This window comes from Sinocyclocheilus grahami, unplaced genomic scaffold (assembly GCF_001515645.1).
Source record: "Sinocyclocheilus grahami isolate Dianchi unplaced genomic scaffold, SAMN03320097.WGS_v1.1 scaffold509.1, whole genome shotgun sequence".
NCBI classification, from domain to species: Eukaryota; Metazoa; Chordata; class Actinopteri; order Cypriniformes; family Cyprinidae; genus Sinocyclocheilus; species Sinocyclocheilus grahami.
In genome coordinates, this window is record NW_015505688.1 from 445,600 (window position 1) to 462,561 (window position 16,962).

At 37.9% G+C, this 16,962-nt stretch overlaps 3 protein-coding genes across 5 annotated transcripts in view; 1 reads left to right on the top strand and 2 right to left on the bottom strand.

The window, feature by feature from the left end:
• Window positions 1-1,521, bottom strand: part of nsdhl (NAD(P) dependent 3-beta-hydroxysteroid dehydrogenase NSDHL) — a 10,321-nt gene extending 8,800 nt beyond the window's left edge. For 2 of the 3 annotated variants that reach the window (XM_016237239.1, XM_016237238.1), the window contains exons 1-4: window positions 1,426-1,521; window positions 1,167-1,218; window positions 655-816; window positions 421-567 (exon numbers count right to left, since the gene is read on the bottom strand). In XM_016237239.1, coding sequence (XP_016092725.1) covers window positions 421-567; window positions 655-816; window positions 1,167-1,187 — 330 coding nt within the window. In that variant the 5' untranslated portion in view covers window positions 1,188-1,218; window positions 1,426-1,521. Of the gene's footprint in view, window positions 1-420; window positions 568-654; window positions 817-1,166; window positions 1,219-1,373; window positions 1,402-1,425 lie in introns of those variants that run through there. The other variant, XM_016237240.1, reaches the window with a different exon arrangement.
• A 483-nt stretch (window positions 1,522-2,004) lies between these two features.
• Window positions 2,005-3,999, top strand: LOC107554661 (centrin-2). Its single transcript, XM_016237242.1, has 5 exons — window positions 2,005-2,308; window positions 2,705-2,863; window positions 3,124-3,252; window positions 3,338-3,475; window positions 3,572-3,999. The coding sequence occupies exons 1-5, from the start codon at window positions 2,150-2,152 to the stop codon at window positions 3,659-3,661; spliced, it is 675 nt and encodes a 224-aa protein (XP_016092728.1). The 5' UTR covers window positions 2,005-2,149; the 3' UTR covers window positions 3,662-3,999.
• Window positions 4,000-5,378: 1,379 nt separating this feature from the next.
• The window catches only part of LOC107554663 (acidic repeat-containing protein-like), a 14,568-nt gene continuing 2,984 nt past the window's right edge, over window positions 5,379-16,962 (bottom strand). The window contains exons 2-13 of the mRNA XM_016237248.1: window positions 13,732-13,834; window positions 13,482-13,632; window positions 13,332-13,398; window positions 12,136-12,185; window positions 11,987-12,053; window positions 11,822-11,898; window positions 11,243-11,599; window positions 10,083-10,248; window positions 9,462-9,606; window positions 6,929-7,064; window positions 6,647-6,851; window positions 5,379-5,898 (exon numbers count right to left, since the gene is read on the bottom strand). Of these exons, the coding sequence (XP_016092734.1) occupies window positions 5,667-5,898; window positions 6,647-6,851; window positions 6,929-7,064; window positions 9,462-9,606; window positions 10,083-10,248; window positions 11,243-11,599; window positions 11,822-11,898; window positions 11,987-12,053; window positions 12,136-12,185; window positions 13,332-13,398; window positions 13,482-13,632; window positions 13,732-13,821 (1,743 nt within the window). The 5' untranslated portion in view covers window positions 13,822-13,834 and the 3' untranslated portion in view covers window positions 5,379-5,666. The remainder of the gene's footprint in view (window positions 5,899-6,646; window positions 6,852-6,928; window positions 7,065-9,461; window positions 9,607-10,082; window positions 10,249-11,242; window positions 11,600-11,821; window positions 11,899-11,986; window positions 12,054-12,135; window positions 12,186-13,331; window positions 13,399-13,481; window positions 13,633-13,731; window positions 13,835-16,962) is intronic.

The following is a 16,962-nucleotide window of genomic DNA, read 5'->3' on the forward strand; positions in this document are numbered from 1 at the left end:
ATATATATATATATATATATATATATATATATATATATATATATATATAATAATAATAATAATAATAATGTTTGATGTATAGAGTGAGTCATATACTTTACAATTGGGGTCTGTAAGATTTTTCCTCTCATGCTCACCACGGTTACTTTGATTTGATCAGTAAAACAGTAATATTGTGAAAATATTAGTACAATTTCATACAATTTATTACTCCAGTCTTCAGTGTCACATGATCTTTTAGAAATCATTCTAATACGCTGATTTGCTCCTTAAGAAACACTTCTGATTATTATCAATGATGGAAACGGTTGTGCTGCGTAATGTTTTGATAGATTTAATGCATTATCTCTGACGTTAAACGGTAGTGTACATTACATTTATTTTTACCATCAGCTGGCACACATGATATATAATACATACCTGTACTCCTGCCTCATGACAGGCCTGTATGACAGTCCGTGTCCCGTCAATATTAACCCTCTGAAACAGAGCACGGTCATCGTTGGCTGGAGCAGGTGAAGCACAGTGAAACACTATAGACACTTCTTTCAAAGCCACCAGCAAGGCCTAAAAACAAGACATCAGGAGGACAGCGAGGAAGGGTGAAGACTGTGTCAGACTGATTCTGCCAGATCAAAACCGAACCATCCCCACCTGTCTGTCACACAAGTCCCCTTGGTGAAACGGCACTCCTGGAAGCTCATAGGCCTGTCTGATATCAAACACATTCACGGTGTATCCTCGGTCCACTAGACGCTCCACGAGGTGCCGGCCCAGAAATCCAGATCCTCCGAGGACAGCACAACGCTTGCTGCTCTGCACAATATCACAATATCAAGACAAGCTGAATTCATTGTCATTTGTCCCCTGCCTGGCAGAAGAACATGTCAGATATCTACAAACATGTAGAGCTTTTAACATGGGGCAGAAAAATACAAACATCCACAAATGACAATAAAATGGATTATATATGAAAGTAAATGGCATGTATGATGGTCATTGTGCATTGTGACCAGTGTGCATGCATATAAATGCACAGTATGGAAACAGTAAGTTCATATTAATATGTTATAATGATAACATCCTAAACATACAATCCTATTCAAATCTGTCAGAATCCTAACAGGTAATAATAGTGCAAAGGTGCTTCAGGTGTAAATACTCACTGGTCTCGTGCGAGTTGCCATGTGTGGATCTCTCTCAGCTCCCGAAAGCAGTCTGCGGATTAATAAACAATATTTATGTTTAATTACACTTCTTAAAAACTGTGTGACACGCGGGTTGGTTGACCTTTGAACCATTTACTGCACATTTTCCACGAGTTTAGGTTTGGTTTGAACTCTGACAGAACTGTTCACTGAAACCAAACTTACGTTCTACGCTCGAAGCACAATATATAAATACGTTCAGTTAAGCGGCACTCACCTGTGTATCTCAAACTAGAGATACAGCTGTGTAATGATTACGAAGGACGCACGAAGAGCCATATGGGCAGAGCGCGGAGAGACCTCTGATTGGTTCAGTCAACCATCAGGCATCAACCTGACAATGCGTCTAACCAATGAGAGAAGGGCAACGTCAAAGAGCGCCACTGCGCCAGCCAATCAGTAAAAGTCACCAAGATAGTCCCCTCCCCATGACAGCACCAAATACGCCCCTACATGTGATTATATTATCGTTTATTATTTAGGATATTGTTTAAAAGTTTAAGGTATACCATTATGAGATATACAAATGATAAAACACAAATAACAAAAGGTTCGCGAAACAACCGATTCTCATTTAAACATGTCAGTTTCATAGAAAATGAGTGGCTGAATTCTAAAATCATGCTACTCTTACTATTTCTGCTATGTGAATACAAAACAGAATAATGTGGTAGTATGGCATTGCGAAATCATGATCATCTGCTGTCTGTGTAACACAGGTTAAAAAAAAAATCATATGTTAACTTTATAAAGCCCCACGTTATGGGATCAAATAGACGTGAATTGGATACTACTTTATCCTCACAGTTTGTTGTTTAAAGAAGCGTTCAAATCAGGGAAAGATGCTTTTGTACGAAATTACGAATCTTACTATGGCGAATAGACTTGATTAATTAGGTTGTGCGGAAGCTGCTTCCGGGAGCGTGATATAATTATTATTCATGAGCCAAGGTTTCCGGCGACGTCCTCCTTTCAGCCAATCACTTCGGTCTACTGACCGAGCGTCATGGAACGTAATTAATATTCATAAGCCAAGCCAAGCCAAGCCAGAGCAAGGTTTACATTATTCTCCACTTGCTGGTCTTCTCCGGGTAAAGATGGTGAGTCACGACGAATGCAACAATGTCGCGATCTAGGCTTTTTTGTACATTTTTGCGATTAGGACAAATACTGTCACTCGATTTAAGCGACTGTTTAATTGTCATTCAATTTAAAATGCCTTCTTCAGGTTTGTGTAACATATGTGTTATTGCTACTGGTCTTTCATAAATACAGAGGGAATAGTCAGCAGGGCATTTGAATGCAAGTGTTATTTAATAACTTATTTTCCATTTCTTTACCCTAACAATATTATTCCAGCTTGAATGATATATTACGTGCACTGTCTTATGTTTACATTATGTCTTGTATTCATCATTTGAATTGTGATGTAACACTGCACAGGTCTGGTCCTGTTTTAATAAAGGTTCTATTCTATTCTATTCTACACAACACAGGCCACTAGTCCCAAAAGACCCTCACTGGGGGCAGCAGCCCCTCGTAAAAAAGCCAGCCTAAAGCCTGAGCTGACAGAGGAGCAAAGGCAGGAGATCCGAGAGGCGTTTGAGCTCTTTGACACGGATGGCTCTGGTTATATTGAGGTGAAGGAGCTAAAGGTGAGATATAATGCCATGAACATAGCTGCCATGAGCAGTGTACGGCCATATAGTGTACAGAGGGATCCAAACATCCAATACAATCTTCCTGATGATTGTCTTTTAAACTTGGAACGTTTTAGGATTCTGAAGGACAATGTATGGCCTACTTCTGGAACGAATGCAAAGCCGAATCATTTTGACTCGTGCATTAGACCTTTGGAGTCCGCTGTATCTGTGTATGTCAGGCTTTCTGCACATAATGAAGAATTGTGCTGCAGGTGGCCATGAGAGCGCTGGGGTTTGAGCCGAAGAAGGAGGAAATCAAGAAAATGACTGGAGAGGTTGATAAGGATGCTACTGGAAAGATCTCTTTCAGTGATTTCCTGACCGTGATGACTCAAAAAATGGTAAGAATTGTACATTAAAAAAATTCTAGTTATTCCAGCCAGGTAGGACATTTTATTATTATTATTATTGTTTGGAAATCTTAAGGTTGAAAAGGACTCCAAGGAAGAAATTCTTAAAGCTTTTCGGCTGTTTGACGATGACGAGACCGGAAAAATATCTTTCCGGAATCTAAAGAGAGTGGCCAAGGAGCTCGGGGAAAACCTCACAGACGAGGAGCTGCAGGTGCAAGAATATTCACAAAAACCCAACCGTGAGCCGTGTGGTAGACGATGGATTTCTCTTTTAAACATCACATTCATTTTGCATGTGTGTCTTTAGGAAATGATCGATGAAGCAGACCGAGATGGTGATGGAGAAGTTAACCAGCAGGAATTTCTTCGCATCATGAAGAAAACAAGTTTGTACTGAATGTTATCAGAAGCACAGGAGTATGAGAAATATTCTCTTCTATGTAAACATTTTCAAGTTTTTTGTTTTTTTTTATGATTTCGCCGTTTTATGCACCGTACCATTCCAAGACCTTGATGCCCGTCAAGCCCGGTGGTCATTTCAGATCGGTGTGGGTTTGCCAAATAGCAAAACGTCAGTTGTTTACACTCTATATTCTTATCAGTAAAGATATAAACAGTAGCATGTAATTCAAATATTGGTGTGTGGTATGCACTGAAATATTTTGTGAATCTGTCATAACATGGTTAAATCTCACCTAGAAAGCAAATGTTTTGGGGTCATATTTCAAAATAAATTAAAAAAAGCATTTTGCATTTAAAAAAAATGTAGCTTATTTTTATGACCTTTTAGATAGACACTTTTTTATGACAATTAATTTTCAAGAACCCCCAAATGTCTCGCAAAAAAACACTGCCATTCATTTATGAAAACTTAAAATATTGTATTAGTAAAAATAACTATTACAACAATGAGAATGTATTTTAAAAAAAAGCTTTTCTTGAAATGGGAATTTGGAGGCAAATGTGTTTAAATGTCCGGACAGTGTCACAGTATGAAAATCTGAAATGGGCCTAAAATATACATCATTTTCTTTCACTCAGATTCACTCATATATACTTTACCTTTAAGTTTCTACCTTATGGTATGTTTAAGTATTTACGAATAGTATATCACTGACTAAATAATCGAGAGCCCTGTTGAATGATGTTCACAATCTCTTGTTGACTTTAGCATCAGTGTGCTCTCTGCGCTTTCAGGGGCGTCTGTACTTCAGCTTCTTTGAAGGAGATTTCTGCAGTGTTAGTAAATACATACGGTGATCTTGTGCTTGTATTTCTCCACTTTGTGTTTCCTTTATGCACCCTTCAAAATTAGTTTCAGATGTTTTGTATTGGAGTACATTTGTGATGCTATTTAAGTATTATTTAAAATGAAATAAATTGTATTAAGCAGCCGTTACTGAGATGACTGGTGTTTTATTGCCTGTCTTGGTTCCCCCAACAATGCAAGAATCCTCCTGCATCTCCCATGCAGGGTGAAATAAAACATTTTGACTTACAGATGTAACTACAATACATGCTGGTCTTCACATTTGCTTGAGATACATCATTAGTGAGCGATTATAACAGAAATATTATGCCATTCCTTGTTCTTGTTGTTCATTCTGAGATGGTTCTCAAAGTCTCAACTGAACCCAAAAACTTGTGAACCAACTTCAATTATGCTTATTTATTTTTTTAGTTATTATCTTATTGTTAGTGTCATGCATGATTGCCATGAGTCCGAAATTAACTACTGTTCAAACGTTTGGGAGGCAGTAAGATTATTTTAAAAGAAATTAATACTTTTATTCAGCAAAACTGATTCATTAAGCTGATACAGGTTTATGTCTTCACAGTAAAGACTTCTGCACTGTTACAGATAAAAATTACGTTCTTCAATAAATGCTGTTCTTCTGAATTTGATTCATTTTAAAAAATCCTGATTTTGTTTCCACAAAAATATTAAGCAGCACATGTTTCCAACATTTATAATAATAAATGTTCTGCAGTGTATTTTGGATTCAGTAACATGCACAAAATAAAGGGAAAAATGAAGAATGTAATAACTCAATAGTTTATTCTTTAGAAAATACATCTAAACAAATACATGAGATGATATAACTAACCGACGTGACACACAAATACAAAAAAAAGGACACGAATATCCCTTTGATAACTTGATCTTAAGATTTAGCAACAAGGGAGTAAATAAACATATGAATATGGCTCATATATCTTAAGACTTCTATAGCCATTAACCATAAATAAAACCATTTCACAGTATAAAAACAAATAGAAATAGTCTGATGGAGGCTGACATGCCCACAGAAGTCTATTTCATTCCCTGTAAGCTGACACTGCATATGAACAGAACTCAAACTGATGCAGCAGTCGTGATGTTTGAGGTGTCTGATCTGAGATCAGCTCTGACTGAGACGTGTTTTGCTGGCGAAGTCGGCGCTGAGTTTGCGCATTACCTCAGCGTGACTGTGGCCTTCCAGTTCCTGTCTCGCGGAGCTGTAGTTCTCCTTCACGAAGGTGGCGAAGGCCGTGGGCGCCCGCGGCTTCGAGGGAGTCAGCAGAACCAGCTGCCCAGCACACAGAGCACACACAAACTTTGTGGTGTCCAGGGACTTAGAGTGGCGGCCGATGCTGTGAGGGATAGAAACACTGACTATTAGAGATAGAATTGGGATTTATTGTTCAAAAGTGCGGTCACATGACTGAAATATTGCAGGCAAAAAAGGTCCAGTCTACTGCCAATAGGGTCTTAGATTTTGTCAAGGTTTTTCTGAAGAAAGATAAACATGTATAGTGATGAAAGCCAAAATATTAAATGTTTAAAGAGGGGGGTCAAAATGTCAATTTTCACCTGAGATTCGGAGCCAAATTACAGTAGTGTAAAAATGACTTCAGAAAGATGGCATCATCATCATGTTATTTTCACACAGAGATTGTTAGTAAATCTGTTGACTTTAACCATCTTTGTTGCAGTATATGCCAGTTGTGAACATTGAAAAAATGGGAAGAAGCATTTTTAACGTTTTTTTATCTCCAAAGTTTGCAAGCCTATAACTCGGGAAGTATTAAAGATATCTTAAAGCTCTTTTAGATTTCGGGTCTTTACCATCGTTCCCTTTTGGCATCTTCATTTTTAGGCCCTATATGATTCAGTTCCAGAGATACTGGGATCTAAACATGGCTCCAGGAGTAAATTGTACACATTTTCAGTAGTCAAAAACCTAATGTGGGTCACTTTGCATTCAGCTGATACTTTGTTTCTTTTAAAAAGGAAGGTCTAAAGAACAAATAATGTTGAAAGTAGAAATGTATCTTGTTTTCCTCTATCAAAACAGTTAAATGTGACCCACTGCAGCAAGCAGGACAGTCCTGCACTCACGTGTTCTTGCAGCGGTCACACTGATACTGGAACTTGTAGTTGATGTCGTAACTGTGGCAGCGGGAAATCATCGGTAGCTCAGGATGAGCCAGCATCGCTTTACGAGCATAAAGCCTCCAGAACGGCCCGTGCCCGTCATCAACATTGTTTATTAGCCATGTGGCAGCATGACACATTTCATGGACTAATGTATCCCGTAACCGATCTGTAATTGGAAACACATTGCGTTTATCACCAAGTGTCGAGAGCGGTTGAGAATTTTAAATCTGTAATGACAAGTACCTGCAGAGTCGCAAACTTTGACAGACAGCTCGATGCGGGCATATCGTTCCCCAGAGCCGCACTCCTGGCCTGAGATGCAATATCCTGCTGTCTTGCGCATCTTCTTGTTCCATGAGACAGACATGTCAGCGGGAAGCTGAGGGGTTGGAATTGATATTGAAACGATTTAAAGTGGAAGTGAAATGTGTTTTTGGCACTGATAATGCCCAAATGTATTCGAAACCCAGCTTTACCTAAAATCAGATTTAAACAAAGTTGATGACACATATATTTTTGTAATTTCTATCTAGCCAGAAAGCCACCATGTTGGAGGAACATAGCTGTCTATGTAATTGGGTTGGTTGGCTTTGTGGAAAACTATGGAAGCCCATTTCCTCCACTGAATAGAAAATAATAAAGTTAATTGCGACATTCTATCTTTTGCAATTGCGAGTTTACATCTCGCAATTCTGACTTTCTTCTCTGAAATTGTGCGATATAAACTCATAATTCAGATTTTTTTTCTCTTGCAATGCACGTTTTAAAGTTGAGAATTGCGAGACAGAAACTCACTCAGTTTATACAGTGGGGCAAAAAAGTATTTAGTCAGCCACCAATTGTGCAAGTTCTCCCACTTAAAAAGATGAGAGAGGCCTGTAATTTTCATCATAGGTATACCTCAACTATGAGAGACAAAATGAGAAGAAAAAAATCCAGAAAATCACATTGTAGGATTTTTAAAGAATTAATTGGTAAATTCCTCGGTAAAATAAGTATTTGGTCACCTACAAACAAGCAAGATTTCTGGCTCTCACAGACCTGTAACTTCTTCTTTAAGAGGCTCCTCTGTCCTCCACTCGTTACCTGTATTAATGGCATCTGTTTGAACTCGTTATCAGTATAAAAGACACCTGTCCACAACCTCAAACAGTCACACTCCAAACTCCACCATGGCCAAGACCAAAGAGCTGTCAAAGGACACCAGAAACAAAATTGTAGACCTGCATACCATCAGTAACACACTGCGCTGCCAGGGACTCAAATCCTGCAGTGCCAGATGTGTCCCCCTGCTTAAGCCAGTACATGTCCAGGCCTGTCTGAAGTTTGCTAGAGAGCATTTGGATGATCCAGAAGAGGATTGGGAGAATGTCATATGGTCAGATGAAACCAAAATATAACTTTTTGGTAAAAACTCAACTTGTCGTGTTTGGAGGAGAAAGAATGCTGAGTTGCATCCAAAGAACACCATACCTACTGTGAAGCATGGGGGTGGAAACATCATGCTTTGGGGCTGTTTTTCTGCAAAGGGACCAGGACGACTGATCCGTGTAAACGAAAGAATGAATGGGGCCATGTATTGTGAGATTTTGAGTGAAAACCTCCTTCCATTAGCAAGGGCATTGAAGATGAAACGTGGCTGGGTCTTTCAGCATGACAATGATCCCAAACACACTGCCCGGGCAACGAAGGAGTGGCTTCGTAAGAAGCATTTCAAGGTCCTGGAGTGGCCTAGCCAGTCTCCCGATCTCAACCCCATAGAAAATCTTTGGAGGGGGTTGAAAATCCGTGTTGCCCAGCGACAGCCCCCAAACATTACTGCTCTAGAGGAGATCTGGATGGAGGAATGGGCCAAAATACCAGCAACCGTGTGTGAAAACCTTGTGAAGACTTACAGAAAATGTTTGACCTCTGTCATTGCCAACAAAGTGTATATAACAAAGTATTGAGATGAAATTTTGTTATTGACCAAATACTTATTTTCGACCATAATTTGCAAATAAATTCTTTAAAAATCCTACAATGTGATTTTCTGGATTTTTTTTCTCATTTTGTCTCTCATAGTTGAGGTATACCTATGATGAAAATTACAGGCCTCTCTCATCTTTTTAAGTGGGAGAACTTGCACAATTGGTGGCTGACTAAATACTTTTTTTTCCCCCACTGTATCTCACAAATGCGAAGACTTTTCTCTTACAATTGCGAGTTTATATCTCACAATTCTGACTTCTTTTCATAGAAACTGTAAGATATAAACTACTAGTTATATAAAGTACAATTCTGACGACGACTGCCTTTTTTTCCTCATACAAACTGCACGTTTGTATCTCGCAATTCTGTAACTCACAACTGCTTGATATATAGTTGGAATTTGTATAAACTTGATATAAACTCGCAATTCTGAGGGGAAAAAAAAAAAGTCAGAACTGCGAGATAAAAAGTTGCTTTTACCTTTTTTTATTCAGTGTCAGAAACGGACTTCCATAGACAACAGCCGGAACAACTTCAGCCAGTCTGTTGGTGCTGGAGACTAATTTGTTTGACTCAAAGGTCTCTTCAATACAATCTTCCTCCAATCATTCATTCAAAACCTGACCGCCGACATGCAGACCTCTACCTTCTTTAATGGAAGTCTACAGATTTTTTTTCACCTGCTCTATCATCTGCTAAACGAATATCATACATTAAACAAATCTAACCTTAAATACTAGCAATCGTTGCTGAGCAAACACCACTAATGATTACTACAAATGGAACTGGAGGTTTTCACATGTACCACACTGCCAAACACGCTGGTGTTGTAGAGCTGGAAGAGTTTGTTTGTGAGCTCCTCTTTGTTGAGTCTGAAGCTGCGGCAGTACGACGATCCAGGAACAGACAGAGACTGCAGGAAGCAGCCGGGAGTTTTACACACCACCACTCTGACAAAATCAACAACAGGACAATGTCACAATGCAGTGCTGAGAGAATGCATAGTGTCTCCAGAGAGGCATCTGTGGGTGATTCGGAGGTACCTGCTGCTGGGTGGAGCTCTGGACTCAGTGTGGCTCACTGGTCTGCTGCGGGGCGTCTGCTGCACTGGGGTGTGGGTTGTGGACGATCCTTTAACCGGTACTTGGTTAGCAGCTTTCTTACCCACGGCAGATGGTGTCGACAAACAGGGAGGTCGTGGTTTGGATTCTACATGGAGAGAGAACGGAAACGGAAAACAAGAGGTTCTTCTTTCTGTAGCTCAGATTTTGGGCACAATATTTTAGAAGATATTTTCAGCGGCCTTAAAAAGCAAAAAATAAAAATAAAAATATACAGGCATCAAAATCTTAAACAACAAAAGAATGCAGTGCTGAGAGAATGCATAGTGTCTCCAGAGAGGCATCTGTGGGTGATTCGGAGGTACCTGCTGCTGGGTGGAGCTCTGGACTCAGTGTGGCTCACTGGTCTGCTGCGGGGCGTCTGCTGCACTGGGGTGTGGGTTGTGGACGATCCTTTAACCGGTACTTGGTTAGCAGCTTTCTTACCCACGGCAGATGGTGTCGACAAACAGGGAGGTCGTGGTTTGGATTCTACATGGAGAGAGAACGGAAACGGAAAACAAGAGGTTCTTCTTTCTGTAGCTCAGATTTTGGGCACAATATTTTAGAAGATATTTTCACCGGCCTTAAAAAGCAAAAAATAAAAATAAAAATATACAGGCATCAAAATCTTAAACAACAAAAGAAAAAAAATGCATATAATTAGGCTTTTCCATTTGCAATTATATATGATGATTTCTTTAGAATTTTATAACTGATGAGTTTGTTTGTTAATTAATTTTTTATGCAATGTTAGCAGCTGGGCTATTTAAGTGGCAAACACGGGGTCAGCATCATAATTAGGGTTGCAAACAGGTGGAATCTTTCCAGGTATTTTTTGGAATATTCCAGGGATTTTTGGAACGTTTCCGGAAATCTTCCACCCCTTTGCAACCCTAATCATTATCCATAAAATGTTTAACTATTATATAAACATTTTAACTTGACATAAGACAACAACAAAAAAAATCTAAAATACATTCAGGTGATACATTACAAAATATTCCACTTAAACACGTTCCTGAATAAAAGCGTTTTCTGGCATTATTATAAAAATTACAGTCCAACAGGATGTGTTTAATAGTCAAAGGAACTTCTGATACTTCTGAGATTATCACAACTCATTCTCACAATTTGACAACCTCATAAACATGTTACCAAAACAATTGCATCTTTAAGGACTTAAGTTTCATTCTAACTGACTACGGCATTTCTTTCCGAGTCAAAAACTCTAGTTTGGTTATGTTACCCCATTTCCTGTCAGTTACATGAGAAGTTGACAGCTGTATCATTAGTGATTAAAAGCAAAGTACATGTACGTGTCAGTGACGATACACACAACAACTCGTAAACTGGGTTTCTGCTCATAAAGCACAAACCAACCAAACTTGCTCTAAAAATTTGCTTGTGAACCCTGAATTTTTAAAGGTAGCCGATTTTGCCACATCTAGCCCTCCGAACAAGACTGAAACCATGTGAGCAGTACCTGGAGGTGGCTTTGGGCTTGCATGTGTGCTGCCTCCTAGATTCTGATTTTGCCTGACTCGGTCCAATAAGGACTGGAACTCCTCCTCAGAGCTGCATGTGTCCTCTGGACGGGCGTGTGTCGTCACTGTGATTGCTGGGGGGAGAACACAAGGCTTTGCGGTCTCCTCTCTGCCTGTACTTGTGGCGTGATGTTCCTCAGAAGGTGGGTGGCTGTGTCTGGTCCTCCAGGAGCTCTTGATAACAGCGTCACCGTCATCATCACTGTCGCTCAGGAAGACAGGAGGATCACAGAGAGATGGAGGCCGTTTCTCTGGCTTCTGAACTGATTTAGGAGTTCTAGCAGTCTTGGCTTTCCCTGTGCAGAAACAACATCACTTGCTGGATACACCATTTCCATCAAAAAAGGACCCACGACTTGATCTATCAGCGCAATGAAGTGCGGTTAACGTGTTTTATAGTCGGCATGAAAAGGAATTTATTTATAATAATGATGTGCACAGATGAATCATTTCTGATAAATAATGCAATAATCAATTAAAAGAAAAAAAAGTCAATTGTGCATTTACCTTGTACATACCTTTACTAACGGAAGGCTTCCTCTCAATGACAAAATCATCATCAGATGACATGCTGTCCACTATGAAGCGTTTCAAACTGAGGGGTGAAATATAAAAACTGATGAGCGACAGTAGTGACGATATACACTGAAGAACATGTTTAAGGCAAATTGTGCTACACTGACCTGTCATCACTGCTACTCACAGACTCCGGATGGACTTTAGCCTTCGGGGTTTTCACTCGAATTAAAACTGGAAAAGATACAAATGTAAAGACTGTGGCATCTCTCAAAATCAGCCATCTGATTTAAATGCAGTTGTTAAAAGAACTTACACGTTTCAAATTCATCGTCACTATCTGAAGACAGAACTGGAATTGGTTCTCTAGGGTGGGGAAAAAAAAAGTTATTTCGTTTCAGGATTATACATTCACTATTTTATGTCATACACTGCCGTTCAAAAGTTTGGGATCAGTAAGATTTTTAATGTGTTTTAAAGAACTCTCTTCTGCTCATCAAGGCTGCATTTATTTGATCAGAAATACAGAAAAAAACTGTAATATTGTGAAATATTATTGCAATTTAAAATAATGGTTTTCTATTTTACTATACTTTAAATATAATTTATTCCTGGGATGCAAAGCTGAATTTTCATCAGCATCGTAACTCCAGTCTTCAGTGTCACATGATCTTCAGAAATCATTCTTAAATGCTGATTTATTATCGATACTGGAAACAGTTGTGCTGCTTAATATTTTTTTGGAACCTGTGATACTTTTTTCAGGATTCTTTGATGAATAAAAAGTTTAAAAGAACAGCATTTATTCAAAATATAAATCTTTTGTAACAATATACACTACAGTTCAAATATTTGGGGTCAGTATTTTTATTTTTTAAAGAAATTAATGCTTTTATTCAGCAAGGATGTGTTAAATTGATTAAAAAAAATAAGTGATAATAAAGACTTATATTGTTAGAAAAGATTTCTATTTTAATTCAATGCTGTTCTTTTTAACTTTATTCATCAAAGAATCCTGAAAAAAGTATCAAAGGTTCCAAAAAAATAATAAGCAGCACAACTGTTTCCAATATTGATAATAAATCAGCATATTAGAATGATTTCTGAAGATCATGTGACACTGAAGACTGGAGTAATGATGCTGAAAATTCAGCTTTGATCACAGAAATAAATTACATTTTAAAGTATATTACAATAGAAAAACATTATTTTAAATTGCAATAATATTTCACAATATTACAGTGTTTTTTTTGTATTTTTGGTCAAATAAATGCAGCCTTGATGAGCAGAAGAGACTTCTTTAAAACACATCTTACTGATCCCAAACTTTTGAACAGCAGTTTATATCAGTCCTATCGCTTTATATAACAAAATCAAGGACACAGAGCTTAACTAAAACTGTAAATGACTTCGGCCAGAGAATATGATCCTTCAGATTTAAAGCAGCTGATGAACATGTATAAGGCATCATAACTATAAATTAAACATATTCCCAATTTATCAAATTCTCACCTCGGTTTCTGGGCAGTTAATGCAGACTGTTTAAATGTAGATTTTGGGGTCGCCTTTGCAGCGAGAACTAGTGAAAGAAAATCAAACAAACACCAAATGCATTAATAATAGAAGAATACAAGCAAGCAGTATTCCTCAACCCAAACTTACACTTATCAAGTTCCTCCTCATCCGACGTCAATAGCAGATGCTTTTCTTGAGACTGATTCTCTTTCCCCGAGCCATCAGCGTCAGACAGCAGCCGTCTGTGAGCTGGATCTGTGCTAGAGTCACGACTGTTCTTCTTCAAGCTCTTCCTCAACTGAAATAACACAAGAGACATTTGAGGGACAGGCTCTAGTGAAACATCTCGGGATAGGTTTCATGCAAATGATGTATATGTTCATTTTAAGGACTGCACCTTCTCTTCAGCTCCATCAAGACCACCATCTCTGTCCCAGCCCAGCTTTTCGGAGACTCTCTGAAACAGCGATACAGTCCCAGGATCCATCGCCACGTGAAATCTAAATACATTTGCAAATGAAAACGATGCAGAATTGAAATGCTTCAATTGAAGGATTGTATTGCACTGAATACACGGTATACATCGGACTTTTTCATCTGTTAACATTAAATTAGATTAAAATTCTAAATTGATAAAACATTAAATATATGAGGAGTACAATAAAAGTACAAACATACAAAAAATACTTCAACCGTCGAATTTAAATGGCTTTAACTGCACGACTGGAAGTAATATAATGCTGCCAAAGCTAAACACATGTGCAAAAATAGGTAATACATCATTAATATAGGATTAAGCTAAAAAAAAAAAAAAACAAATGACAACATTTGTGAACGTTTAATATTATCTACATACTCCAATCCTGTCCTGTAGAGTTTAGCTCCAACATGCAACATCTGGAAGTAATATAATGCTGCCAAAGCTAAACACATGTGCAAAAATAGGTAATACATCATTAATATAGGATTAAGCTAAAAAAAAACAAAACAAATGACAACATTTGTGAACGTTTAATATTATCTACATACTCCAATCCTGTCCTGTAGAGTTTAGCTCCAACATGCAACAACGCACTGGCCTGGACGTTTATAATAATCCTGAAGACTTATTACTCTTTACTAGTAACTCCTTTCTAAAGTAATATTATTACTTTCTGGCAACAGTAATTAGTTACATTACTTTTCCTTCACGCCCCACAGAAGTTGCAATTGTGTATCTTCTCATAAAATTCTTTTAGGATGTTACTAACAATATATTTCTGCCTCATCATTTGACCAAAATCCACATTGGATCGCAGTCAGAAGTTTGTACAAACACTCATTGGTGGTGACTTTTAACTAAAAGTGTTGTATTAACTGTCATGTGGAGCTTGAAGCTAAATGTAGCCATATATGATTATATTGGTAACATGAAGCATATACATGAAGTATTTTATCAGCAGAAATCCTATAAGTTCATACGATTTTTAATTATAGTAATAATTTATATCAGGATCAGAGGGATGTGGGTGGGCAAGAGTAAAGTAATGCCACAACTTACACATCTGTGCTAATATCACCCTTTTCTCCTGACAAAATCAGTGTAATGGCAATATTTCCATCCCCTGAATGTAAGCTTTTCCCTATGCCAAGCTTTCCTGATGCACTGCTGACTTCATGTGCCTGTGCCAGTCGTGAAAATTATGAAAATACATCTAGGAATCATTGGATTTCAAATCAGTAGGGGTCGATGCATCAAAAGTAACCAGATGTTATGGATGGTAACGGTAATGTTATTACTGAAATTGTCACAGGAATCAGTTAACACTACTAGCAAAAAGTAATATTATTACTGTAACTACTTGCTATTAACTAGTTACCACTGCCCCACACTGGTGTTTTATAAGGATAGGAGCGAAACTCTTCAGTAGTACAGGACCGGACACCCATGTAACGTTACTACGTTACATCTAGACGTTACACAGTACTTCTTCAAGATAGCGTTACACCTGCCGATTTAAATAGGTTTAATGACTGAATGTCCATCACTCATGATGATAAAACCCATGTCTATCATCAAAACGTGAATACAGACCCGCTTATCACTTAAGTAAGGAATAATTGACTCCGGGCCGTTGAATTATTAGAAATATAGTGCACACCCGAGGTGGTGATGCGGCCGCGATGCGAAGCGGAGTTATTATTTTTCTAATAATTCAACGGCCCGGAGGCAGTGTTGGGGAAAGTTACTTTTAAAAGTAATGCATTACAATATTGCGTTACTCCATTAAAAAAAGTAACTAATTACATTACTTAGTTACTTTTTATGGAAAGTAATGTTACACGTTACTCTTGCGTTACTTTTTAAATCTGGACTGGGCTTGCTTGTTTGTTTTTAAAATAAAAAAGTTATATTTTTGGCAAATATAAAAGCCTTTTCAAACCAAAAGTGAAATGAATAAGCCCTTAGGCTGAAGGGAAAGTAAATTTACGTCCGTACAGTAGAATGCAGAAGAAGACATTTCAACACACTTCAGCAATAAAAAAAGACTTTTAATTTAATAATTTGTGCTGATTAGTACGGTTGAACCTGATCATCGAAGGTCAGAAGCAAAGACACTGGTTAATAGAATGGGATTAAATACATAAAGCATATTTGTGTTGTTTAACATTTAATTATTGCAGGCTTGCGTCATATTCTGAGTTGCATTATTTTTATTCATTTGAAGGAATATGAATATGAATACAAATACTGAATCTGTGTGGGGGTTTTTTTGTGAGTGAGATGAATTAATGCATATTCATATTTATTTCAGAACTAGAGTAACATCTTCTGATTTCTGTCACCATGGCAACACCAGAGCTGTCAATCAATAAATTGGGGGGAAAAAAGTAACTTGCGCTACTTATTTGAAAAAGTAACTCAGATATTCTCTTGTAAATTAAAAAGTAATGCGTTACTTTACTAGTTACTTGAAAAAAAGTAATCTGATTACGTAACTCGCGTTACTTGTAATGCGTTACCCCCTATTAGGGTTTATGCGCAACAGACTTCCGTATTCTGTTAACCGGGTCTCGTCGCTTCCGGTTCAAGCGTTTTGCATATGCTTAGTTAAATATGAAGCCGGTTTACTCAAGATGCCTTCAAAGCAGAGCATGTGAGCCGCTCCGCTCCGTTTTCCGCTCTATGGACGTGCGCTCGGCTCAGTCGCTCTAACCGCACAAGCAAGCGCTCCGTTAATATTCCACTCACGCTCACCGTGAACCAATTCCCGCTCAGATCCCGCTCCGACATAACATTTCTCTGGTAGGCCTAATTGTTTACTGTTTGTAACGAAATTCTTGGATTATTGTCTAAAATTAAGCATGCTGATAAATAGCAATTATCATGTTTCAGAGCGAAATTCTTACATTCTTCTTAATTTTATTAATTGTAATGTATTAATTAAAATGTATTAAATATATGAATCTAACCTTAGCAAACCTACCTAAAATGCAAAAACTGAAAAAGTGTATTTGATTTTCGTTAACTTTATTTCCGTGAAAATAGCTGCAGTTGTTGTGCAATAGAACATTCAAAACAGGCTCATTAAAACACAAACGCACACACACACGAGATGAAATGTGTGTAGATCTTTACAAAATACAC